At 40.7% G+C, this 26,682-nt stretch overlaps 1 protein-coding gene across 1 annotated transcript; it reads left to right on the top strand.

Moving 5' to 3' along the window:
- The first annotated feature begins 17,991 nt into the window (after window positions 1-17,991).
- LOC147628291 (F-box protein FBW2-like) lies at window positions 17,992-21,229 on the top strand. The gene is made up of 2 exons (XM_086813376.1): window positions 17,992-19,770; window positions 20,006-21,229. Exons 1-2 carry the CDS (start codon window positions 19,403-19,405, stop codon window positions 20,625-20,627), a joined length of 990 nt encoding a protein of 329 aa, XP_086669502.1. The 5' UTR covers window positions 17,992-19,402; the 3' UTR covers window positions 20,628-21,229.
- Window positions 21,230-26,682: the final 5,453 nt, after the last annotated feature.

The raw sequence follows: 26,682 nt of genomic DNA, 5'->3' as shown, positions 1-26,682 counted from the left end.
TACTAAAACCCTGGCCTGTGTCCACACCTCCTAGCCCGGCCGCCCATCTTACTTAAGAGCCGTGCTAACTTAGATGTGTACACACATCGACCAAACCCTAACGCCCATTAACCCCTGAACCCCGCTAGCACTAATAATACTCTCGAGACTCCGAAAGCTATTAACTTATGCTAGGGTTCGACTTCCGTAGGACCATAGTCCTGACAACTTGTCTCTGACTCAGAATCTGAATCTGTGTTTGAATCAGAATCATCATCACTACTATCATGTGAAGATCTCTTCTTCTTCCTCCCCTTCTTTTTCTTCTTAGATTCTCGAGAACCCCGCTTTGAAGGACTTGGATAGATTACTCCAAAGCGCCTCTCTGCGCGTGTGGCAGTTTCTATCAAACCATCCAAACCTGCTCTGACATCCACACCTGCTACTACATTCCGCAGTTCCTTCGTCAAACCATTCATATAATATCCGACCAACATTTCATCCGTCGGCCTCTCCGCATTTGCAAGCCTTCTCAGATACTGATTGAACTTCTGAGTGTAATCCTCCACAAACATTTTCCTCTGCTTAATTGCTTTAATCTTTGCAAGAACATCATTTGGAGTTTTCTTCTTTCTAAACCTGTTCAAAAATGCATTTTTTAATGCCAAATAATCTCCAAAATAACTTGCATTGAAATTGCTCATCCACTGCATGGCTCTTCCCTCCAGTGTCGCTTGGAATTGTCGCATCTTGGCATTAGGAATTTTTTGGACCCAAAGAGGGCCTCTTGGATTAACTTTTGATTAGGAATGGACCAATAGGAAGAGGGCTGGGTGCAAATTTTTTATTTCTTTGACCCTAGGGGGCCTAGGCTTTGGTTTGCTAATGGGGCCCAATTACTACTCTTGTCCCCCTACCTCTTGGGCCCAAACTTAGAGGTCCTCCCACCTAGAATCGCGTAGATGAAAAACCCTAAAAATTGAAAAATTTTAATTTTTTCCCAAAAGTATGTTTTCCCTCTCAAACTCTCCCCCAACATACTTTTTCCTTTGATTGCAGAGGGTGGTTGAAATTGACGCATTTGCTGGGAGAGGCGGCTACACAACAGAGACCAGGCCAAGGTCCATGGACATGATGCTGCATTGGCGCATTATCTTGGTTGACTTCCTATGGATGGCATCGTATTTATCCATAGGGACTACACCCCTCAATCTACCTTCACTCTCTTCTTTTTGAAAGCCCTCTCTAAGGTGCTCTGTGTAGCCTCTATGGCGGCACAGAGCACCAAATGTATAGTTCTCATTAAAAAATCCATTGCCTTCGATGTTTTTGGTTCTGGATTTAGGGGTAAGCTTCTTGCTCGTATAGGTATAGCCAAAAGCATAGGCATAGAGGATCCTCAAGAAATAGCCCAATCACTCCTTGAGCACACTCTGCCCCCAATAACAAGAGAAGGAAGCTCAATATTGTAAGAAAGCTTTTGTAAAGATGATGTATCATTTCTTATTAATGAATACAATACAATTTTTGTAAACTTATTTTCATCAAGTATATCATTGTTTTTTTTAAGTTTATACCATCAATGTTTTTGTGAATGCATCAGAAATGACCCTTGGAGCCTGGGGGAGTAGTGCTAGAACAGCTTCCCCAGCCCTTCAGGAGCAATTCTGATGCATAAGATGATAAATAATGTGTTTTTACACATGATTAAAGGTATTTTTATCTTATAAATTATTGTTTCTCATAATCAATGTACTTAACTTGATTATAAATGCATCAAAAATGATTCTGAGTGGCTGGGGGAGCAGTGCCAGAACAGTGCAAATTTTGAGCCTGCACCGCTGCTGTAGAGCCCAAACTCGCATTGTTCTGGCATAGCTTCCCCAGCCCTCCTCCAGGAGCAATTCTGATGCATTGGATGATAAATAATGTATTTTTATATATGATTAAAGGTATTTGTATTTTGTAAATTACTGTTTTTATAATTAATGTACATCAGAAATGATCCTGAGAGTGGATGGGAAAGCAGTGCCATAACAGTGCGAATTTTCAGCCTGCACCGACGCTGTAGAGCCTAAATTCGCACTGTTCTAGCATAGCTTCCCCAATCCTCTAGGAGCATTTCTGATGCATTAGATGATAAATACTATATTTTTACACATGATTTAAGATGTTTTTATCTTATAAACTGCTATTTCTCACAACTAGTGTGCTCAACTTCATTATAAATGTATCAGAATGATCCTGACTGGCTGGGAGAGCAGTGCCAGAACAATGCGAATTTTGAGCCTGCACCGCCGTTGTAGAGCCTAAATTCGCACTGTTCAGGCATAGCTTCCCCAGTCCTCCAGGAGCAATTCTGATGCATTAGATGATAAATACTATATTTTTACACATGATTTAAGATATTTTTATCTTATAAACTGCTATTTCTAACAATTAGTGTGCTCAACTTCATTATAAATATATAAAAAATGATCCTGAGTGGCTGGGGGAGCTGTGCCAGAACACTGCGAATTTTGAGCCTGCATCGCCGTTGGGCAGAGCTTGAATTCGCACTGTTCTAGCATAGCTTCCCCAGTCCTCTAGGAGCAATTCTGATGCATTAGATGATAAATACTATATTTTTACACATGATAAAAGGTGTTTTTATCTTATAAACTAATATTTCTCACAATTAGTGTGCTCAACTTCATCATAAATACATCAGAAATGATCCTAAGTGGCTAGGGGAGCAGTGCCAGAACAGTGTGAATTTTCAGCCTGCACCGGCGCTGCAGAGCCTAAATTCGCACTATTCTGACATAGCTTCCCTAGTCGTCCAGGAGCAATTCTGATGCATTAGATGATAAATACTATATTTTTACACATGATTTAAGATGTTTTTATCTTATAAACTGCTATTTCTCACAATTAGTGTGCTCAACTTCATTATAAATGTATCAAAAAATGATCTTGAGTGGCTAGGGGAGCAGTGCTAGAACAGTGCGAATTATTTCTCATAAATGTATCAGAAATGATCCTGAGTGGCTGGGGGAGCAGTGCCAAAACAGTGCGAATTTTGAGCCTGCACCGCTATTGCAGAGCCTAAATTCGCACTCTGGCATAGCTTCCCCAGTCCTCCAGGAGCAATTTTGATGCATTAGATGATAAATACTATATTTTTACACATGATTTAAGATGTTTTTATCTTATAAACTACTTTTTCTCACAATTAGTGTGCTCATCTTCATTATAAATGTATCAGAAATGATCCTGAGTGGCTGGGGGAGCGGTGCCAGAACAGTGCGAATTTTGAGCCTGCACCACCATTGCAGAGCCTAAATTCACACTGTTCTGGCATAGCTAATTCCCCAGTCCTCCAGGAGCAATTCTGATGCATTGGATGATAAACACTATATTTTTACACATGATTAAAGGTGTTTTTATCTTATAAACTACTGTTTCTCACAATTAGTGTGCTCAACTTCATTATAAATGCATCAGAAATGATGCGGGGTGAAGTGCCAGAACAGTGCGAATTTTGAGCCTACATCACCGTTATAGAGGCCAAATTCGCACTGTTCTAGCACACAGCTTCCTTAGCCCTCCAAGAGTATTTCTAATGCCTTGGGTGACAAACTGGCACATGATAGACACTCCATGTTAAACAAATATGATGACACCAAGACATTGTAAGAGAAACTTAAAATTTTAGTTATCAAAAGGTTACAAATGAAAGCCAGATAGGCTTGTTACAAAGGGGGGTTTGAAACAAAAGAGTTGCTTAAAAAAAAGGTTAACATCTAAGATCTCTAGATCGTGTCTTGCTCGCCTCGAATGTGCCGAGCTAGTTGCATGTCCTTGGCAGATATGGTAATCCTCTTTGCATGTATTGCAAGGAGGTTGGTGTCTTCAAGAAGCCCAACAAGGTAAGCCTCAGAGGCTTCTTACAATGCTTCAAGGGCAATCCCCTGCTGCACACGGAACTCTGTTCTATATCGTTGGAGAATCTCCTTCACCGTGCGAGTAAAAGGGGCTCTTCTTATGAGCAACTCAGTGTTCCTCTGATAAAACTTGATTTATAGAGCCCTATGCCCTTGGCGCATCCTTCTCCTTGGAGCTCTCTGTGTTGTGTTAGTGCGTGGGCGAGGTTGGGACTTCCTTGGCTTGAAGAGCTTGACCTTTCTACGCTTGTGCGCACTTGCAAGAACCTCCTCTTGGTCTCTCTCATAGTCTGAATCCTCCTCCTGTTGTTGTGGTACCTGTGTATCAAGTTCCTCCCGAGTAGGTAGGGGACCCTGTCGTCCTGGTAGTAGGGTCTTGCCACCTATGGCGCTGCGTAATGTAGGAATGTTTTCACCAACCCAGTCGAACTGCTCATCATATTGGCCTCTCTGTCTTGATCTCTGGGGTGGCTGCATTGTGGGGTCTTCTTCACACGCTTCCTCCCACTAGAAGGGCCTGCATGTGTGTGCGCTGGTGTTGCTGTGGGAGGAGGGTTGGTGGACTCTGGTGATCCCATTGGGCGTGTCCTAGAATCCAAGGGGTCACTCTCTTCTGTGGTGTCGCCAGTATGTGGTTGTTGGGTGCCTTGCACTGTGTTTTGTGAAGGCATGGTAACACGTGCGGTGTTCTTGGTGCGTGCCATATCCATGTACGACTATGCTAATGTGGTGATGTGCTGGTGTCCTTACCTGGGTGTCTACGTAGATCTTGAGCTCAAGCTCTCTAAAAAAGTGAAATGAAAATGAAGTGGGAGAAGGAACTATTAATAGTTTTTTTAAGGGGAAAAAAAACCTAACTAAACTTATTTTCTTAGCCTTATTACATCTAGATTTATGCTGGTACGTGCACAACCCAACGCCTCCCTTGTCTCCTCATTCGTGCACGCCAAGCACCATGCCTATGGGGAGCATTGGTCTGCAAACCATTCAAGCCGAGCATGACTTTTTGCAGCCTTGCGTGCCTCTTGCGCAAGCTTAGATTGTTGGGCCTGCTCCCTAACCAATACCCTTCCAAAGCTTGTGCGATAAAACCAATTGAACATCTCTTGTAGATAGTTTGTACGTGTTCCTCCTACAAAAGCTCCACCTCCATGTCTTGTATTTTTGAAATAAACCCCTCTTGGTTTATAATGTGATTTCTCCATCCCTTGGGTACTCCATATGTCGAGCGATCCATACTTGTTCATGAAATACGCACCATGCGCATAAACTATGTGCTGTACACATGACAATAGAATTTAATTAGAAAAAGTCAAGGTTAAAACACCAGTTTATTTTTTTGCTATACAACTTACCATATAGTGTATTACTTTACTCTCTCCCCAAGCACCTAGCACACTTTTGGTGAATTCTATGATATGTTGTTGGAATGATGCTCGTTCTTGGGCAGTTGTGCTACTTTGATTCATAATGCGAACCATATTATTGAAATTTATCCAAAGCTGTTTGCGCATATTTACAAGAGCTGGCATTGGACAATCTACATTTGTGGTGATTGCACACAGGTCTCTCCAGAGTCCCCAAGTCTTCTTTGAATTCTCTATGTTTGCTGGCTCCTCCAAAAATCTCCTTGCCTTTGATCTAGTCATGGAGACCTTTTGAGCAACCTCGTATGACATACCAGAGGCCTGCTTATTCACTCCAATTTTCACGTTTCCACCATGGCAGCCCAGAGAATTTAGAAGATGCTCTAATTTACCAAGGGCTGCAACTTTCCTCTCTTGTGTAGGCATTGTGAATGCATAATCGATATGGCACTTAAGCAATCGATCAAAGATTCTCATGAATGCATGAAGTGTGCAAAAGTGAATATTCTTTAGTGGAAAATTAATGATGGGGCTCCAATTTGAATTCCTGTTTGGCTCTCCTAGCATATCATGAGACATGACACCTTCCACCCATCTTGCATTTGGTTGTTCCTCATCTTCACCTCATCAGTTGACTTGGTTGGATCTACTGCATCTTCTTGTTGCTTCTTCCCTTTCTTGGGACCTTTTGAGGCATCCTTCCCAACAGAACCAACCTTATGTATACCTTTTCCATTTGTCTTTTTCTGCCTAGGAATATCAATCTGAGCATTGCACAGTATGGATAAGGCCATCTTGATGTCACGCCTTGAGCACAACCCATCATGCATTTAATTGTCTTTAAATCTCCCCCAAGATGCCAATCCACCTTGAACTTTCCTATGTTTTCTACATCTAAAAGTTGACCATCAATTTGCTTTTTGATTACATCTGTTATTCAGGGAGTCCTTTCAAACATCCATGTCAATACCTCACGTGTCTCCTTCGGTACCTCGAATGCACCAAGCCACCAGACCTCTTTCTCAGATTGCACACTAAAACTTGGTTTGGTAGTCTTTTCCCATGCACAAATCATGGCCTCATTCATGAGCGTAATGCTCATACGTTCTAGCTTCCGACCTTTCACAATTTGGCACTCATCTAGCTTGAGCACAAATGAAAGTGTGCTCCCCAAAACTGCAAATAAACGGTAATTTACAATATTCAAAACAAAATAATCGTCTTCATTTTCTACTGAAAAACATGAATAGGAGCAATTGCATAGAACTTCACCATAGCTTGTTGTAGTCTGTCAATATGAACAAAGATGTTATTGTAAACATCATAGTGAAATTGTGTACTTGTTGTCTTGATTTTCTTTCTGCTCAACCCTGTGTCTAATGTTAGTGTGTCCTCAATGTGATAAAACTGTCCTATAGCTCGTTGCACATCATCATTATTGATACGCTTGACATTGTGAATCACCTTGAGTGTAGGAAATAAAGTGCCAGTGATTCCTTGTCTTAGAAATGCATCTTTTATAACCTGACAGATTGCTTGGTACCCTTTATGCTGATTCCAGCCGCATCACAAGCATGTTGAATTAATGAAGAATCGATGGAGGTGGTAATCTCGCTCACTACATTGCTGACAAATAGCTTGGCGTATTTTAGGATAATGAGGGTCAATAATAATTGAGAGAATATCCTTGGTATTTAGAATGGCTTTGACCAAATCCTTCCATCCCTCTTAGAACCACACACCTCTTGCAGAAAATTCCTGGCAGAACACAAATCATGACTATTTTGTTTAAATCACTGAGTGCATAATGAAAGTTTGTTACTTACTTTGTTGTACGAATCCTTTTCTTTCGTGCTCCACCTTTAAACGCAAGAGATTCTATACCAGCCAATGCCTTTTTGCGTTCGAGCACCATTTGGCGTTGCTTTGAGTCGTTTGATAAGTTCCTCTAGCCTTTGAATCGTTGTATCCTTCTCCACATTCTCTACGAGGATCTCTTTCATTTTATCTGATGATGTTTTAAGTCCTTCTTGACATTGTAAAAGGCTGAATTGTGATGCTTGCAATTGAGATTGGAGAATATGGGTTTGCCAAGCTCCACTTGTAGTCAATCTTCTGCAGTATCCTAACAAGCCAAGCTCTCCTTCACCAACAAACTACATAAAAGATGATAAATTGCGGAAAGGAGGGTTTGCTCTTAATGGAGGGTCAACTGGATAGAGATGCCCATCAACCCAAAGATCTACATTTTTCTCCTTAGCTATCCTATGAGCTTGGACAGATTGTGCATCAGTAGGATGAGTTTTTTTAGAGCTGCCATACTCTTCAGGAATACGAATGTGTAAATCAACATTCCGTTTTCTAGCTTCACAAGGGGCTATACACACAACTTGCAAAGGCTCCATAGCTAAGCAGAGGAAGAAGCTAAAGCACACAGAGAGAGAGAGAGAGAGAGAGAGAGAGAGAGAGAGAGAGAGAGAGAGAGAGAGAGAGGGAGTGAGTGAGAGAGAGAGGGAGTGAGTGAGAGAGGCTGTTAAAACTTTACTGTGCAAGTTTAACACAAATCCATTTTTCTAAGTGAAAAATGATCTTTTTGATATACAAATATACTAACATGGAGTTTTTCATCAATAAATTACATTTATGAGAAAAATTAAAAAATAATATTTTTTGGGGTCCCCACAATTTCGGATGATCTGACAGTTAGTTATGTTTATGGGGTTGTGTGGACCTGACAGTTAGTTATGGATGTACTGGCTTCTGACAGGCTTTTGACGTGACCCTTGAATTAAAAGCTTTTTGGAGGGAAAAAATTATTTTCATCATACATATTGGTTGGGTGGTGTTTTTTCCACCTCAAAATGTAAAAAAAATAAAAAATAATTTTTTTTCACTTTGTGGGGCCCACCTAAATACGAGAATGTTTTGCTGATGTGGAAGGGAGATATGGTGGGAGTTAATGAGAAAGGAGATTTCAAACTGACAAGAAAGATTCAATTTGTAGAGAGTGAAGATAAAAATTTCAAAAAGTAAGAGAGAAAGTATGAGAAAAAAAAGTAAGAGAAAGAGTATGAGAATATTCCCTTTAAAAAGTGAAACTAGGAGGGTATGGCTGATGTGGCAAGGCAAAAAATAGGGGTCATCATAGCCTTTGTCTCCCTTAAGAGCCCAGCTTTTTAAGCTCTAATCCCTTAAAATTAGGAATCCTTAGGAGGCCCTTTTTGGGTCCAAAAAATTCCTAATGGCTTGCGTGTCATACACTCCGTCAAATCCTATGGCCTGCCATCTTGTCTCAAATTGAGCTACATGGCAATCGGGGTCCTGTTTAGACTTCCCTAAAAAGGTCTCGAATTTGACGCGAAAATCAGCTCTAGCCGCGCTGCTGCCATATTCTTTAGCGTATTAGGGGTCAAATGCCCTGCAGAAGATGATGAGGGCGATACTGGTGATGGAGGTGGTGCAGGTAAGCCCCCCCCAATCCGCAGTGGATCAAAATCTAATCGCCTCCTTACCAGAAACAAATGTTGTAACAAAACTCCTCCTATCACAACCGGATCCCATTGCATTTCTTCTCCTGGCTCATTGAAAATGTCTCCATACTCCTCTATTTCTGCTAGATCCTCTGCACTAGGCTCTAACTCATACTCCGGATTATCACGTTGCATTTCCACTATCTTCACCTCCTTCATGCCTTTTTGCATTCGGGTCATGCTGCTGCAAGCCTCGCTGCCTCGCTGCCCACCTAGTAAAATATGAATGAAGGAACTGCTGCGAATTCTCCAGCCCGAACTACCGCGCCTAGCACTTGACTTCCCAGAAAACATAACCACCTTTACAACCATCACTTCTACTGCTGCTCTGCATCTTCTTGGCTCCCGTCCTTCTAACAGAAGAAAGCGAACTCAACCATGACCACCCATCATAAGCACCGTGATCGCCAGTGTATTGTTGCCTGACCAGAGCAGTATTTCTCCATTTCTAGGTTTGACACTTCAAAATGACACTCACTCTGACAAACCCACACAGTTTCATTTTACTTCAAAAATTCACTACAACTCTCCATACAGAGATGAAAACACATAATCTGTCAACTATGTTGCCATTACAGAATCCGCCATAGCTACGCACAAAATCCACCAAGAACCCTATTCCTTTTTCACTAAACAAAACAGCTCCAGCTATATAGACTTCCCACGACTCTCTACCTACCAAGATCCCAAAACTAACCGACTTCCAAGAAATACCAAAAATCCATACATAGAACTTGATAAATAATCCACCTAAGGTCTACCCCAAACAAGGACAAAGAGTGAGAGATAATGGAGAGGAGAGAGAGTGGTTGATAAGGAGAGAGAGAGAGAGAGAGAGAGAGAGAGAGAGAGAGAGAGAGAGAGAGAGAGAGAGAGAGAGGAGAGTGGAGGGTTGGGCTGGGCTAGATAGGCACAACTAGATCCTTTAACAAAGACTCACAACCTAGGTGTGCTCTAATTTTTTCTTTGATTAGTGAATATACAAACAATCCATGCACATCAACATATTAACTAATATTCAGATGATGAACTTTATTGTTTTGACTACGTCTAAAGTGCTTCTTTTGTGCATGTGTGTGTGAGTTAAAAAAAAAACCATACACAAGGTATGGTGAGGAGAGGGGACAATCCTCTCCATAAAATTATAACCATAGAGGAACGTACCATTCCCCAATTTACGTGAGCACTTTCAGTGTTGAAAGTAGAGGATGGGCACTTTCAGTGTTGAAAGTAGAGGATGGGCACTTTCAATGCTGAAAGTGGAGGATAGTGCAATGTTACATAGCTATATAGTATGTGACAATATATACTTGCATCGTGACCTGCACTCGCCTAAAACTCATTCTCAAGCATTCCCATTGGAAATTCCCACTATAAGATGTATGCAATTGATAAGAAATAATTTTATTTCTGGTTGAACATGTTCGAGTAGGAAAAACATACAAAAGAAATGAGTGGGATTCTTGTTGATGAGAAAAAAGCTTATTTCTCATGGATTTTTGTGTTTGCTTTTGACGACAAAACCAAAAAGGAAACCCATGATAAGCAAGGAGAGAGAGGAAGCTCATTTCATGATGATGGTGAAGCTTATTTCTCATACTAAACAACAATGATTTTGAAAATAAGGATTTTTGTGTTTGCTTAGTTTTCGAAGGAGTTGACATGTGCATGAGCTTGCTTTGAACTTGTCAATTTCTTTAGCAAAGTTTTTTGTTTTATGCTTAGTATTTACTAAGAGCTTCATATGTGCTTAAGCTTTGAATTTGTCAATTTCTTTAGCAAAGTTTTTTGTTTTATGCTTAGTATTTACTAAGAGCTTCATATGTGCTTAAGCTTGCTTTGCATTTGTCGATATCTCTAGTACTTGCTAACTTGGATTGCATTTGTGAATAACTCTAGCATAAAGATAGCATAAAGATGTATAAGAATCAAATCACTTTATCATAATCGACTCTCTCAAATGTTATATAATTTTCTTAATTTACATGTTGCTCCTTTAAAGAAATGAACATTTTTGTTAATTATAATCAACCCAACTGGTTGATTATAATTTATGTGTTGCTCCTTTAAGAAATGAACATTTTTGTTAATTATAATCAACCCAACTGGTTGATTATAATCAACCCAACTGGTTGATTATAATCAACCCAAACTGGTTGAAAAAGATGACTGAATTTAGGATTCTCTAAAAACATTTAATTATTTTTATATTTTATATTTTGTGCATATATATATATTTCTAATACAAAAACATGTATATGAGATGTTATTCAAGAATAGAATAATTTCATATATATATATATATATATATATATATATATATATATATATATATGAGGTGTTATTCAAGGATATTGTGAAATATATGAATAACATAACTATGCATATTAAAAATATTTGACATGAATAATGCAACATAGGAAATCAATGCTCCATTATTTACTTGTAACTGAATGGATACTATTTACATTTATTTTGTAAGGCCATATTTATAAAAGTAATAGCCATGGTTGAATAGCCAAGTTGAGACAATTGATAGGAACCAATTTGGACACCAAATGGTGGTCACTAGAGATCAAATGTCTATAGATGGCTTAGATATGTACATATAAATAGCGAAGTGCAAGCTAATATCCCCATATCTACTGCACTAAGGAATGAATTCTATCTTCAAGACTATTAGTATCCATAGGATGTGGAGCTCAAGCTATAAAGGGTGGAAGATTTCTATGATGTGAGTGTAGGAGTGTTGTGGGTTCAAGGAGAGAGAGGAAGCTCAATCTAGATGATGGTGAAGAGAGAGAGAGAGAGAGAGAGAGAGAGAGAGAGAGAGAGAGAGAGAGAGACGTGATAGATCACAAGAGAGAGCTATTGCATGATTCAAATGATATTCTTATTATGATAAGAACCTCCCAAGTACATGCTTTTATAAGGGTTACTCACACCTCTCAGGGGTTTTCACACCAACTAACTTCGAAATGCCAATACCGCCCTTTTGGAGAGATGGAGGTGATGCCTATATAGCCTTCAAAAGTCTAAATACTAGTAAAGAAACAAGAAATGTTCCCTCAAGGCTCAATGCAAAGGATTCAGAGGGGTTAGAGGCTCATGTACCATGTTCCCTCACAATTGGCCCAGAGGCTCATGTAGCATGGCTCAGTGCAAAGGATTTAGAGGTCGAGTCTTACCTCAAGAGACAAAGACAGCCTACATTAGCATAGCCCCTTGCTCTAAGCAAGGTGAAGAGGGAAAGATGGAGCATTACAAAAAGAAACACAAAATATTCAGATTTTGGGAGACTTCCTGGGTAGAGAACCCATGATTACAAAATATTTAGATTTTGGGGGACATCCCAGGTAGAGAACCCTTGAATTATACTTGGAAATAGAAGAACTTTCAAAAGTTTAAAAAAACTCCCCACACTAGTGCAATGTTAATGAAGATCTTCTTTTGATTGCTGCTGCCTGCCGCCAGGTTGATGTCACTTGTGCCAAGTGATCGATAATGTTTTTAGGCTTGGGAGCCAGGGTAGAGGACCGCAAATCTCGCAAACCAAGAGCTAAAAAGGTAAAATACCACATTTTGGTTGATGTAGCAGCTCCAATTTAAGGGAACAAGCTAAGGATTGGAAAAGGCCCAACTTTTAGAGGATGTAGGAGCTTCAATTTGATAATTATCTCCATTTTAAAAAAGCCCCAAAAATTTTATGACTATAGGAGCATTGATTAGATGATATTTCACCCGACTTTTAAGAAAGCCCCAATCTAATGTTTACTTAATTAATGGGAGCAGATCACACACAAAGGGGAAGCTGTAAGTCGAAGCTCAAGGACAATGATAATGGTAGTAGATGTTGTACACAGGAGGTAGCTCAAGCTAGAGAGCCAACAGAGACACACATGGACAAGGAGATGTGGAGTTGCTGTGTGGAGGAAGATGTAGCCATATGTGGCATGTAGGTGGTAGTATGAGCATAGGTGGAAGTGTGCCAATAGAGAGGTATGGGTTGTTGCACAAGCATGTAGCTCACAGCTCCAATTCAAGATGCTCATAAAGTGTCAAACTTTAAGTCATTGGATGGTTGCTACACAAAGACGGGCTACTAGAGACGATGGCTAGCGAGAGGAGAGATGAAAAAATAAACAGCTATAGATAATCAGGTGGCGAGCATACTTGGATAACCACAGTGTTAAAAAAAATACATTATGAATATTAACACAAATATTGCAACTTAGAAAATGCAAGTAGAAGGTGGGCAATCAGTACTACACAGATGGGTGCACATATGGGTAGAAGATGTTTGATTAGCAAAACAAACCATAAAATGTAGATGAAAACCCTAAAAAGAAGAAATTAGAAAATAATATGAAGGATTTAAATGTGCTCTAATGCCATGTTGGTATCCACAAGATTTTTAGCTCGAGATCTTTGATACCATGCTGGTAACCACCACAAGATCTAGAGCTCAAGCTATGGAGGGTGGAAGATTTCTATGATGTGAGTGTAGGAGAGATGAGGGTTCAAGGAGAGAGAGGAAGCTCAATCCATGACAATGGTGGAGAGAGAGAGAGAGAGAGAGAGAGAGAGAGAGAGAGAGAGAGAGAGAGAGAGAGAGAGAGAGAGAGAGAGAGAGAGAGAGTGGAAGCTCAATCTATGCCATGGGAGGGTGGAAGATGTCTATGATGTAAGCATAGGAGGGATGAGGGTTCAAGGAGAGGGAGGAAGCTCAATCCATGGCAATGGTGGAGAGAGAGAGAGTGGAAGCTCAATCTATGCCATGAGATGGTGGAAGATGTCTATGATGTAAGCGTAGGAGGGATGAGGGTTCAAGGAGAGAGAGGAAGCTCAATCCATGGCAATGGTGGAGAGAGAGAGAGAGAGAGAGAGAGAGAGAGAGAGAGAGAGAGAGAGAGAGAGAGAGAGAGAGAGAGAGAGAGAGAGAGAGAGAGAGATCGCAAGAGAGATATGTTACACAACTCAAATGATATTCTTATTGTGATAAGAACCTCCCAAGTACATGCTTTTATAGGCATTAAGCCTGGTCTTTTGACCTAGATCTTAATAGTGGCTATTCACACACCGCTAGAGGGTGTGCACACCAACTAACTCCGAAATCCCAATAGAGACACCTCCTCAACTTGTGGGACATAAACAAGCATCGGAGACGGGTTCAAATGGGCCTAGAAGCTACCATAAGTTTCTTGTTTTGTCTACTACTACCTTATTCAAGTGATTGGGTCAATTAGAATCTAACCTCAAGTGGCCCATATCTTAACCATCTTGGGAACCTATATATAGACATGTTACACATTCCATCATTCATCGTTCATGCATCTACCTTCAGTGTGTGTATAACTTTGTATGTTCTTCATGCATCTACCTTCAGTGCGTGTATAACTTTGTATGTTCTTTATGCATATAGCCTCCAACTCAAAAGTTTACATTCAATCATCAAAGCTCTAGCACATTGGTGTTGTTATCAAATTTCAATGAAAACAATGTAGTTAATATACTATTCATAATTTGTGCTTAGTTCTGCCCAAAACTAAAACCTACATTTATGCATGAAGCACAATCTAAAATGTTATTATGTATTAGGTCTTGCAAGTCCAATGCTTAAAACATAATGGGCATTTTTCAAACATCATTGTAGAAATCTCTCTCAATTACTTGTTCTAAAAATCATTGTGAAAAGGTACATTTGACAACCATATGAACGTTGTGAGTAGCTTTACAAAAAGGAGGGAATCTCATCCTAAGGAAACGCTTACTCTTGATTATACTTTGTTCAAAATTCTAGAAAAGATAGTCACACAAGATAATACATGTTGTAATAATGGCACACTAACACTTAGGCATCATAATGAGTAGAATCTCTTGCATATAATTAGCTCATATGATAAGGTTGTTAAGGTTTTTATTGTAAAGTCAAAGGTGTTTGCCATGTTTGACTTAAAAAGGCTTATTGATATAAAAGTGTTTATTTTTAAATGAAAAAATCCCTACCATTATTGATATAAAAGTGCTTATTTTTAAATGAAAAAATCCCTACCATTATTGTAAGAGGTGGATGTCATGATGAGATTCTCTTACCCATTTCTCTTATCAATGCTCCTATGTGACACTTCTACCTCTTTTGAGACTAAAAGTACCACATAGACTATAAAACATGAAAAGAAGTTTAGAGCTTCTACAGAAGAGTAATTTTCTTAGGGTACATCAATTGAAAATATATATTTTCTTGGAACCTTAGTTTGGGTCACAAATATCAAGGACATGCACAAAAAAGTCATTAATTTTATATAGAGGTTAAAAATTGATTAAAAGTTAGTCCATAAAGAGTAGTGAAATTTTGAAAACATGTGAGAGGCACATAGAATGTTAAGGACATGCACAAAAAGGCATTAATTTTATATAGAGGGTTAAAAACCAGTCCATAAAGAGTAATGAAATTTTGAAAACATGTGAGAGGCACATAGAATGTTTGGTGTTAAAGCACTATTTTCAACATGGTTAAATGAGATTCCTAAAAGTGCTTTATGTCATCCCATTCGAGGAAAAAGGGGACAATTAACTAAAAACTCTTTTTCACATAACCTTTAATGCATCTGTTGTTGGTAGAAAAGTATCATTTTCATGGTGTCCACTTCTATTGAATCTTTGTAGTGTCACTTTTATGGCTGTAACTCTCATGTATAACTCTCATGCTTAGTTTGAAAGAAAGTCATCTTTTCTCAATTAAAAAAATAATGATTTAATATGTAGTACATAAAAGTGTGTATAATATTACAAGCTATATGGATATGAGGATATAATACTTATGATGAGTAATGAATGGATTGCCAAACTCAAATATAAAGGTAAAGATAAATTGGCATGCGTATGGTGCATGAAAAGTTACATCTTTTCAAAAGAAAAGTTTTAGTCCCAAGTGGTGTGAGGGCCATGGATGATAGGTTTAAGATATTTATAAATCTTTTGAGGAAATGAGGAATAGATACCTCAGTTAAGCATCTTCATGGAGGATTTTGCAAGTATTAATGTGAAGGAGGTGTGTTGACTTGAAACAAATGTATGCATTTAAAAGAACCAATGGAGGAAGAGAGAGAGGAAAAGCAACTTCGATTATAAAACATGGAGATGAGGAATGGTGACACTTGAAAGTGACCTCAAGTGAGAGGCACAAAGTGAGTATGACACACGAAAGGAAGGATATCAAGAGTAGTTGTAGGCCATTGCTGTGTGTGTGTTATGCACATTCAGACATATGAATGCATGCATGCACATGGGAGATGAGGAATGGTGACACTTAAGTGCGAGCCTCAAGTGAGAGGGCACAAAGTGAGCATGACACATAAAAGGAAGGATATCAAGAGGAGTTGTAAGTTTTTGTTGTGTGTGTTATGCACATTCATACACATGCATAAACGCACAATTTTGTTTACATGCATGTGCACAAGAACATGTGTGCAACTATGCATATGTATGCACATGTGTGGGCATGTGATTGTATGTGTGTTCTTGCATCAAGTGTGTACATGTGTAGACATGCATGCATGCATGAATGTGTACATGTGTAGACATGCATGCATGTGTGCTCGATGTGCATTTGTGCTTGGTGCGCATTTGTGCGTGCATGTGCACACACAAATGTGTGTGTGTGCGTGGGGAGAGAGAGAGAGAGAGAGAGAGAGAGAGAGAGAGAGAGACCTCTTAATATTGCATTCATAGGCCAACTACATGCACAAGAACATGACATCATGAATTACCCGATGATATATATGGATAAATTCTATAACTTGAACCTTTGCTTAAAAATACTCCTCCTAAAGCATGGCTTGGTTAAGGTGTCTAGACATGTCCTACAAAATCTCACATGACACATGGAGTAAAGCTTTAGTATTAGTGGTTGATGCCGTTGTTTTCAAGCATTATGTGAATTTTTAAATAATGAATAATTATTGGCTTTGCATAGTAGTTAGATGATGCCATTGTTTTCAAGCATCATGTGAATTTTTTAATAATCATATTTCAATACCAAAGTAGTACGAGTGCATGTATGAGATTTTCATGCAATTGGTTAATATAAAGCTTGGGTTATAATTGAAAGCCTTGTAAACTCTTGGTGATGGTGAGGAATTAGAGCATCCATTCCATTAGTGAAAATGGTGGCATGTACGCATCCGTTTCCATTCAATCCACTAAAAGGTATGGTAAATCTATTTACTATGGAGACAAATAATGCACCACATGAGCACCCTTTGTGAATTGTGCATGTCATTTCTACTTTTTTACTTTATAGTTCACTAGCAACATGCCATTTTTTGCCTTGTATTTGCAAAGGAAGGTTTTGGTGATGTTTCATTGAATTAGCGAATAATTTTCTTCTTAAAAATACACTAATTATTTTTTCAAAGGGCTAGCTTTAATGCTTTAAGCATGCCTCTTTGCTTCAAGTTGCATGTTGCTTCAAGGATCCAAATTTACTTAAATTTCTTAAACAATGTTAAATACCTTCAATAATGAGCAAGTTTCCATCCTTTTATCCGCGAGGTCTATAATGCCTTTGCTTCACTAGGCCCATAATATTACATGACTTCTATGAGGGGTCAACAAAGTTTGAAGTGGAGATTCAAGTTTCTTATTTTGTTTTTTTAAAAGTTTGGCATTAGAAAGAAAAACACACAGACACGCAAGGAATGAGCCCCCCTATCCCACAACTCAAGGGCTAGATGCATCATTCAGGGTAACCACCAAGGCGAGAACCCACAACTTGGGTTTTAACAACAAGACACCTTATCAACAATTGAGCTACCGCCCGATGAGAAACTTGGAGCGGAGCTTCAAGTTTTTTATTTTGATTCATGTGTCTAGGAGATTTCTTATAAGAATTTATGATTCCAACCATTGGTTATAAACCTTACACCTATTCAACATATTATTGCATTTTTGTAAAAGTTTTGAGAAATTGAACAAATGTATAGATTTATTTAGGCATGTGAATTTATCATTGTGAACTAAAGAGATAAGAGATTGAGTAGGGCCTAGAGCCTAGTATATGATGAAGTGATAACAACCATTGAATATATATATGTTAATTGATTGATGGGTGGGCAGCTTGGGCTGGAGCTCAAGGTGGGATGTGTCCAAAGGAAGTTGAAAAGGTGGATAAGGGATGTGATATTTCTTGTTGTGGTTGCTCATCACACCACCAACAGAACTCACACACGTGTGACACACACATGCCTCCCTCCATCCTCTCCCTCCGTCTCTCTCTCTCTCTCTCTCTCTCTCTCTCCTTGTATTGCTTAGAAGACATACATGCACCCTTCCATGACATATCTACATGTATCCTTCCCATGCTTGAAAGATCCCATTAGCCCATGCCTGCGGGGATCCGTTCCTATTATGCCCAAGATTTACAAAGGTAGGTGAGAGAGCCTCATGAATCATGATGCCCATTGGCATGAGCTCCCCTTCTTCTTGAAAAGCTATTCAAAGAGGCAGGACAGCAGTGGTGGCCTTGAATTGAATGGAACTGCAACCTGCAGGCATCGGAGGGCACAGTGAAGCACGGGTTAAGGGATGTGAAAACCAGCACAGATTCAAATCAAATTGGGGACAAGCTGTCCTGATTGCTGCTCTTTTCTCTTAAATGGGTCCTTATCAGAGCTGATCAGTCTACGAGGAAGGGGGCATGCAGTAAAGATGCGTGCGAGTTTTGTGGGTTGTAGCCTCAGGTCTGCTGCATCTGTAGGCGCGGTGGGAGCCTGGAGGTAGAATGAATCACTTGTGTATGTGTGTGTGTGTGTGTGTGTGTGTGTGTGTGTAGGGGGAGCCAGGAGAGGGACTTAGGAGTCAGAGGGCACGGATGCGTGGCTGGTGTATTGAATTGAATTCTTTGATTGAATGCTTTTTGGGTTTGCATTGATCTGCGAGTTAGATGGATCCAGTGGCGCCTGGAGATTGACAAAAGCCCCTTGCCAGCAAGCCTTGGTGTGTGTGTGTGTGTGTGTGTGTGTGTGTGTGGCCGCTGCTAAATCAGTGCTGATGCTTCAGAGCAATGAGTGCGGAGGACACCTAGATGCATGAATTTTGGAGCTTTTTGTTTACATCTACGCGCATGTCAGCAAAGGACGGCAGAAGCAGCACCCTGTACAAACCCCCCTACACGTTTACCGCTACGAAGGAATTGTGATGTGATTGATTGACATGGATGTGTGGAAAATTTGCGAAAGGGCGCCCTGCACACGAGGTCTAGCCATGGCCATGCACACACAGTGACACCCCTCTCTCTCTCTCTCACTCTCTCTCTCTCTCTCTCTCTCTCTCTCACACATACACTCACACAGGCGGCTTCTACTTGGCCTCCGCTCTCGTCTTCCCCACGGGCACAAGCTTTCTTTGGGTGCAGGACCCAAGAATCTGGATGCCAAATTGGCCCCAAGTTAGTTCATCTTAAGCCCCTCAGACATCAGAGCCCCAGATTGCAGAGCCTTCTGAGGCATCTCTTAAGCCATAGCTTTCAGCTTGCTTGCTCCTGTGAGACACACATTTGCGTTTGAGAAACGCACCTACCCATCTCTTGCCGCCTGCAGAGATGGAGGTTTCAGATAAGCTTCATGGCCAACAAGAAGCAGCAGACGAGGAGGAAAAGCATGAAAATGACGAAGGGGATGGACCCTGCTGGGCTGACATGTTGCCTGATGCCCTTGCCAAGATCTTCAGCCGCCTCTGTGTAGAAGACATGCTAGGAAACATCCCCCGGGTGTGCCGCTCGTGGAGGCGCGTCTCGCAGGATGCGGTTTGCTGGCAAAAGGTTGACCTTGACGAGTGGAGCCATGGTAGGAAGCCGGAGACACTCGAGAGGATGTTGGTGCTTCTAATGAACAGGAGCCGAGGTTGTCTCAGAGAAATCTGTGTTTCAAACCTCAGCAATGACAATATGCTGCGAGTCATAGCTTGGAGGTCAGTATCTTGCACTCCTCTTTTTTTATGTTTTTTTTGAGAGGCGCCCCCCATCCTGCAGAGCAGAGTTTTAGTGCATTTTAAAGAATGTGTTTCTTCTGAGGACTATAATGCCATTATCTTGCTCTCTTCCATATCCTCGCCGGCATGTGTCGTGGTTGAAGCTCTTATGGAACTATCAGGGTCTTTCTTTACCGGCATTGTCATCAGTATTCTAATGAGGTGTGTTTTGCAGCGGGTCACCACTTCAGGTGCTTCGAATTGCCTACAGTCTAGTGTCCGAGGATTGCATGTGTCAACTGGCTCCCAAATTTGCTTCAATTACCTTTCTGGATATAAGTAATTGTGTTCTGTCAAGAGCTTCTGTAGAGTCATTTGGAAAACACTGCCGTCTCATCACGAGGCTCAACTTGAACATGTCCCCACAGAGCTCTAATGTTGCATCAAGTGATGATGTGGCTTTTGCGGTTGCTCAGTACATGCCACAGCTGAAGCACCTGGAAATGGCATATGGGGTGCTGTCAAACACTGGATTGAAAGCTTTGCTAGAGAAATGTACCAGCTTGGAATATCTGGATCTTCGAGGATGTTGGCAATTGAACATTGAGGAAAGCTTTGTTAAGGAAGCCAGGAAAAGGTTCAAAGTGTTTCATCCACCAGTGGTGGAGAATGATATCTACAATACAGATGAGTCAGATTTGGATGCCTCAGATTATTACGATGATTCAGATTATTATGATGAGGACATGTGGTATGACAGTGAATTTGAAGACCTTGATGATCTGGTGATGGATATGCACGAAGAAGAGATCAATGGGACTTTGTATTTCTGGCCTGATACTTCTCCTTCTCCCTGATACTGTGAAAGATCTGAGACTTCTTAATAAATAGGTATGTGCCGGTAGGTTTCTCAAGGGCTGTGCTTTCCAGTAGCTGTGCTCTCTTATCAAAGTCAAGAAAGCTGTATGTATAGATCAGAAGTGAGCTTTTTGACTTGGTGGGTCTGAAGGTTACCGTGATGGAAAAGGGAACCGTTGACTTGCAGCAAGGGGCTATGCTAAGTTCTAATCCAATTGGCAGCAGTGTAGTGACAAATAGGTCTAAAAAAGTCCTTTGAGCAACTATCTGCTTATTGTACTTAGAGATAGGTGGCATTGTCTTTTATTACCATGCACTTCAGACAGCTTTTTGGCACGCCTATGTAACTCGATGCCTATCTAACTCGAGAAGCATCTGGAAAGCTCAACAAAGCATGTAGGCATTCATATTGAACATGATGAGGTCACACCCAGGTTCTAAAGCATGAATGACACTACTTCTAGGTCTTGAATGCCTCTTTCAGGATCAGAGGACAAGGTGTGTCTCCCCTAAGATTTGCAGTTATATTTATGTATCTGGGTTAGTACAAGTGTACATTCATGTTTCGTGCTAATGCACAATAATTACTGGTTTGTACTTTGCATCTTAGAAGATTTCGAATGTCAGTTTGGTAACATTCTTATGGTATAAGTAGGGTCATGAGTTTCGTTGTTACGAGTGTTTTTCATCATCTTGCAAGCAATCATTTTTACAAATTTTGTTCTTTCTTTTAGATTGGCATTTTCTTTACATTCTTGTTAACCAGGTGCAAGGCCTACTTTTTATAAAACATTTTATTAAATTGTGGCAGACTTCTGTGTTTCTTTTTGTTGTAAGGCTTATCTATTTGGTGAAAGACAGATACAAACCTTTCGTTTGTGTTTTGGACATGAAAAGACGATGTTCTAACCACTGGAGTAAAGGAACATCTGAACAGACAAGGGTCTAGTGTTACAATCTAGAAGTCCCTTGCATAAGTTAAGTCTTTTAAGGTTTACAGTCTATCTTGTACTCTCACGTGTAGTGGTGATGGCTAACCCTAATGCATCAAAACTTGGTAATCCATTCAAAACAAGTAGTCACTCCATTTTTTGCCCTGGAGCTATATGTGTATATGACTCACGAGGCTCAGAAGGTCAATATGGCACATGAGGATCAGAAGGATGATGTGGTGAAAAGGTTCTTAGAGCTCTTCTGGGCTGGACAAGTTTCATCATGTCACGAGGCTCAAAAGAAACGTTGGAAAGGCTCATATGGCTTTTCCATGTGAGCTGAAAAGCTCTGTTAACTCTGTTCATCCTTCCTTGTCGTTGAGATGCCATGATTGCAAGCTGGATAAAATGGTCTGTCTGTATCTACTTGTGCAAGGTCATGTTTTCGAACAAGAGAGGAGACTTCTTTAGCTCACAGAGAGTGTTCTCCTCTACACTCCTTTTATCTTAGAATGGGGTGCGCCTGCTTGTAAATATGCCTTCGCAGGCGTGTTTGATTGTTGCTTGCACTCTTTGACATGGTGAGGTTCATTACATTGCATGGTACAGTGCTCCATGGGAGTATCAAACTTTACAGGCGTGTTGTGGGATTCATCACATTGCATGATACAGGGTGCTCCAAAGATGCTGCTGTAAAGTTTAGCAGTGTGCTTTTTTGGGTCTTGTGTTAGGTTTCGAAGTTTACCCAAAAAACAAAATTGGTTGTGCCAATGGTGAAAGGTCTGCTTCTTGCAAACCCCCTTAAATTAGTGCATTTTTTTGTGGTTTTTTTAGAGTAGTTAAAATGTATGTAGGTGCCAGGTTTTGAATCCCATTCCTTCATGTTGGTAGGCAAGGGTGTTACCACTTGGGTTAGAGACAGTAGGCAAACGAAGTGTTTGCTTCTGGGTAGATTTAATGAAATCTTATTTTTTCTGTTCTTGAATGGTTTAGCATCCGTGCATGCAGTAACACTTGGGAATATTATAGATTAAACACTATTATGTATCAGAAAAAGCCATGCAAAATTTGTTATTCTTTGTGTAATCCAGGATCATTTTATGACTATTTAAATGACAAGAAAATATGAGGACATGGGGCCATGCCAAAGTAATGGTGGAAAGTTGAAGCGATTTGTTGTAATCATCTATTGTAGCAGTATCTTAGTATTGTTCTCCATCTCTTTTCTTTTGTGAAATGTGTCTAATTTTGCCCATGAAAGATCATGAAGTTTCTTACATGGTACCACAGATATCTAAGGCTCTAGGCAAGACTCTTATCTAGTTGTGTTTAATCAGATTAGAAGAAATGAAACAACCTGCTATTAACACAACCTTAAGGGTTTATCCACAACCATAAATGTCCAATGAGGCTCCTCATTGGGATACCACAGCCCAAGCAAATGAAGGAGAGACCCTGTTTAGAAGAGAGATGTATTTTGCACCGGGCTTGACTAGCGTCATAGCTAGGACTAGTGCGGGGATTTATCATGAAATGAGTTACATCATATCATGCGTGGAGTGAAACTTCAACCCTGGGAGAATGTGTCTCCATGTGTGGGAAGAGCTGTAATCACAATGGAAATGAGAGGTCAAATAACCACCACTAGTGCAAGAGAGACCATAGTTGTTGCCAGGGATGCATACCACAGTTTTCACCATCAATTGTGCTGGGGGCCAGACCAGGAATTGCTGCCCCACTGACATTTATGATTTCTGATGTGGGAAGACCTACACTAGGGGCTAGAGTAGCTCCAATTACTTCACCATATGTTCATATGGAAGTGCCAGAAGGTGGACACACACCACCATATGTTCATATGGAACCTTACTATGGAAGCGGCAGAAGGTGGACACCTACCACCATATGTTCGTATGGCCAGAAGGTGGATACATACCACCAGCCCTACCAATACTCCTAGCTCCTGCTCTAGTCACAACGCTCTCGTCAACAGACATGTTGAGACTAGCACATGACATAGGAAGGGGTGTGGAAACAAAAGTTGGTAAGGGAACAAGAGATCCTATAGGAAACCAAATACAGCAAGCTCAAGTGACATGATCCCACAAACCTAGAGAGCTTTGTACAAGTCTATGAGATATTTAAAGAACTAGATGACTTGATTTTGAGCGATGAGCAATTGATCTCATGTTTTCTTTTGGGACTACATAACACAGGGTTACATGATCATTTAATTGCCAGTGGATTATTGACTTTGAAAGCTTGTTATTGCAAGTGGATGATAATATGATCTTTTGGAATGGTTGGGACCTAATCTTAAGATTGAAGAAGCTCAAGATACCTTGGGGTATGCACCTTTGCATCCTCAAAGGGATCTGGTGTGGTGTGCTATTTTTCACCAAAGACGAGTTTACAGACCTGTTGTATTTGCCCTAAGTTTTGGTTAATTAAGGATTAGGACAAATCAACCTCCTATTTAACATAATTTCATTAAAAATAACACAGAGTTTCCTTGCTTATTTACAAGGTCAAATCCCTAGTTTTTTCTTAGTCCACGGCCTTCTTATTACCACTTGCATAATCACTCTTTCATAGCAAAATGACAGACTACTCCAACCCAGTTCATGAGAGGAGACAGCTATCCCCCTGACTCCATCCAAGGGCTAAGGTGATGATGGCAGTGAAGAGAAGACGACTATCCTCCTGACTCATCTCATTTGGATTCCATTTTCTCCAAATAACCCCCAAAAAGAATCACTTCTCACATTGTATGGGACTCTAGCTGTGCTGCTCCTCCTCCTCGTTCGAGGATGACTCCTCGATCGTGCCAACCGGTCATCCTCCCCGCACTCGTCTCCCCTATGCTCATCCTCTTGGTGAGTCCTGAACAACCTCCTATCATGTAAAGGATGGAGAACTTCCACGACCATCATTGGAGAGGCTAAAGAAAGATTCATGTCGGGGAAGGGTAGAAGTACTTCTGATAAGAAGTTGATCGACTTTACACATTCAGTGATATCTTAGGCAGGTATGCATTCACCAGAGATGTATAAGCCTCATGTGGAAGAGAGAAGTGTGAGGAGGAAGAGGAGTGGTGCGGATCCTAGAGTAATACTTCCAACAGACAGTCATAGACCAGAATACTCAACAGTCTCACGATAAAAAAGGGTGGTTGGAGGGGGACAAAGAAAACCAAGACAAGTTAAAGATGAACATCTAAAAATATGCAAGGAGAGTATTGTCCACGAAACAAACTGGCAGGACAGAACCAAGGAGTAAGGTCACATGTTTTGGTTGCCTACAATCAACCAATAGTGGATGTGGCAAATTGATCAATAAGCTTGGCAAGAGTGCAACTGTCGGCGTGCATGCACCATGTTTTAAAGGAACGAGGCAACATCTCAATGGTACAACATGGCAATACATTCGGTTTTGCAATGACAATGTCACGTGTACTTTGACCTTGCACGATTCTGTCTCGTTACTTTGTCTGGAACTGCACCGAGAATTTGGCTAATTGCCAAGGGTGAAATGGTGACAGAGGGGGAGAGAGATAACTCGAAAAACGCAGGATTTGTTTTGGAGGGTGATGAGGAGCTTGTTGTGTGAAGAGAAATTGGTAGGGAAACGCCTCCACCAAGTCAAGAGAGACTAGCAAGAAGGGATGGCACGCTTGTGAGGTGGAGATCAAAATGAGCAAGCAATTCCATGAGAGAATCAATCGAGCGAAAATGATGGTAGCTGAAGTGGTGATGGAAAATGTAGCTATTGTGAGGGAATGCCATGTGTTTTTCCTTAAGACATCAAGGTGTTGGGACTTCATGAGGCGATGAATTAGTTCATCCACCAAGCAGCTTTGTCCAAATTGGAATTGTCTATTGCATTGCGTGACAGAAATGCCTAGAATGGATGTGGATAGTACCTTGCCATTTTATCCATATTTTATGTGTTGTTCTGCACTTGTATCATTTCGCCATTACGTTGAATATATTAGGCTCCCATGCACTCGGATTGTGGGGGTGTTCGCTCGGTTTCTTTGCTTGCTTTATCAGCCTCGCTTGGTTTTTGGTAATCCTCCAATAGCAGGTGGAGCCCAGATTAGGCTTATTCTCAAGCTCGGATAGAGTGGCGTCACATGGAGAATAGGATACACACCCACTACCTAGCGCATCTTCGTCTTAGGACTGGACTGTGATTACTCCCCGTTGAAACCCATGCCCAAGACTCTTCGAGTGTGCACAACAGTTCTGATAGTTCCACTTCCCACACAGATTAGATATGCAAATAGCCTCATGTTCATCCAAGGTTTGGGGGGGCCTCGATACTTTCAAAGGTGTGGCATCCTTAGAGGACACCTTCAAAGAGCAGTGGTTGGGGGATCCATTGATATTCTCTTCCTCTAGGAGCACCATCTTTCAGAGGGACGTACCCGCTTGCGAGAAGATTTTACAAGGCAAGAGTCACACTTTCTGGTCTCCATCTGTGGCCCCTCTAGGATGCAAAGAGGAGTTTGTATTTCTGTCACCAAGCAGCTTTTCTTGGCAGTAGTTGGCTGTGGCATCATTGACTTTGGTCAAGCTTAGTGGGGGTGACCATCAGGATTGGCGGATTATGTGGGCTTTTTAAATGTTTATGCCTCGAACGCTACCGCAGGCATATGCCCAAGTGCCACAACTGCAACATGCAAATCCCTACCTGATGAGAGCTCAAATATGGAATCTAGAAGAGTTTGTGTATCTCAAGGCTCCTAAAGACCCTTGGTAGTAGTAGGTAGTCATTAAAAACTAGAATATTCTATGATGTCACACTCTATGACATGTTGGAAATTAGGATCATCACAGAAGTGGTATAGCAAAGCTTTAAGAAGTGGAGAGCTTAGCATTCCAAGAATCCTAGACGAGGGTATGCTAATCAAGAATACATCATTGAAATAGTACTTCACCCATGCCAAGGCACTATGTATAGAGCCCTCATACATGCCAACCAAGAGCAGGTGTGCACCTCATGAATTTTGGACACAAAGATCAAGAAACCCACAGTGTATAACTTTTCCTTCTTTCAACCTTCAAAGTTTGGTTGACACATACAGATATATGAAAAGGCACATGGAATACATGTGTGA

Source organism: Cibotium barometz, chromosome 19 (genome assembly GCF_041138505.1).
Source record: "Cibotium barometz isolate CiBa-2024 chromosome 19, ASM4113850v1, whole genome shotgun sequence".
Lineage (NCBI taxonomy): Eukaryota > Viridiplantae > Streptophyta > Polypodiopsida > Cyatheales > Cibotiaceae > Cibotium > Cibotium barometz.
Note: the sequence above shows the minus strand (reverse complement) of the source record. Positions and strands in the feature narration are given on the sequence as shown.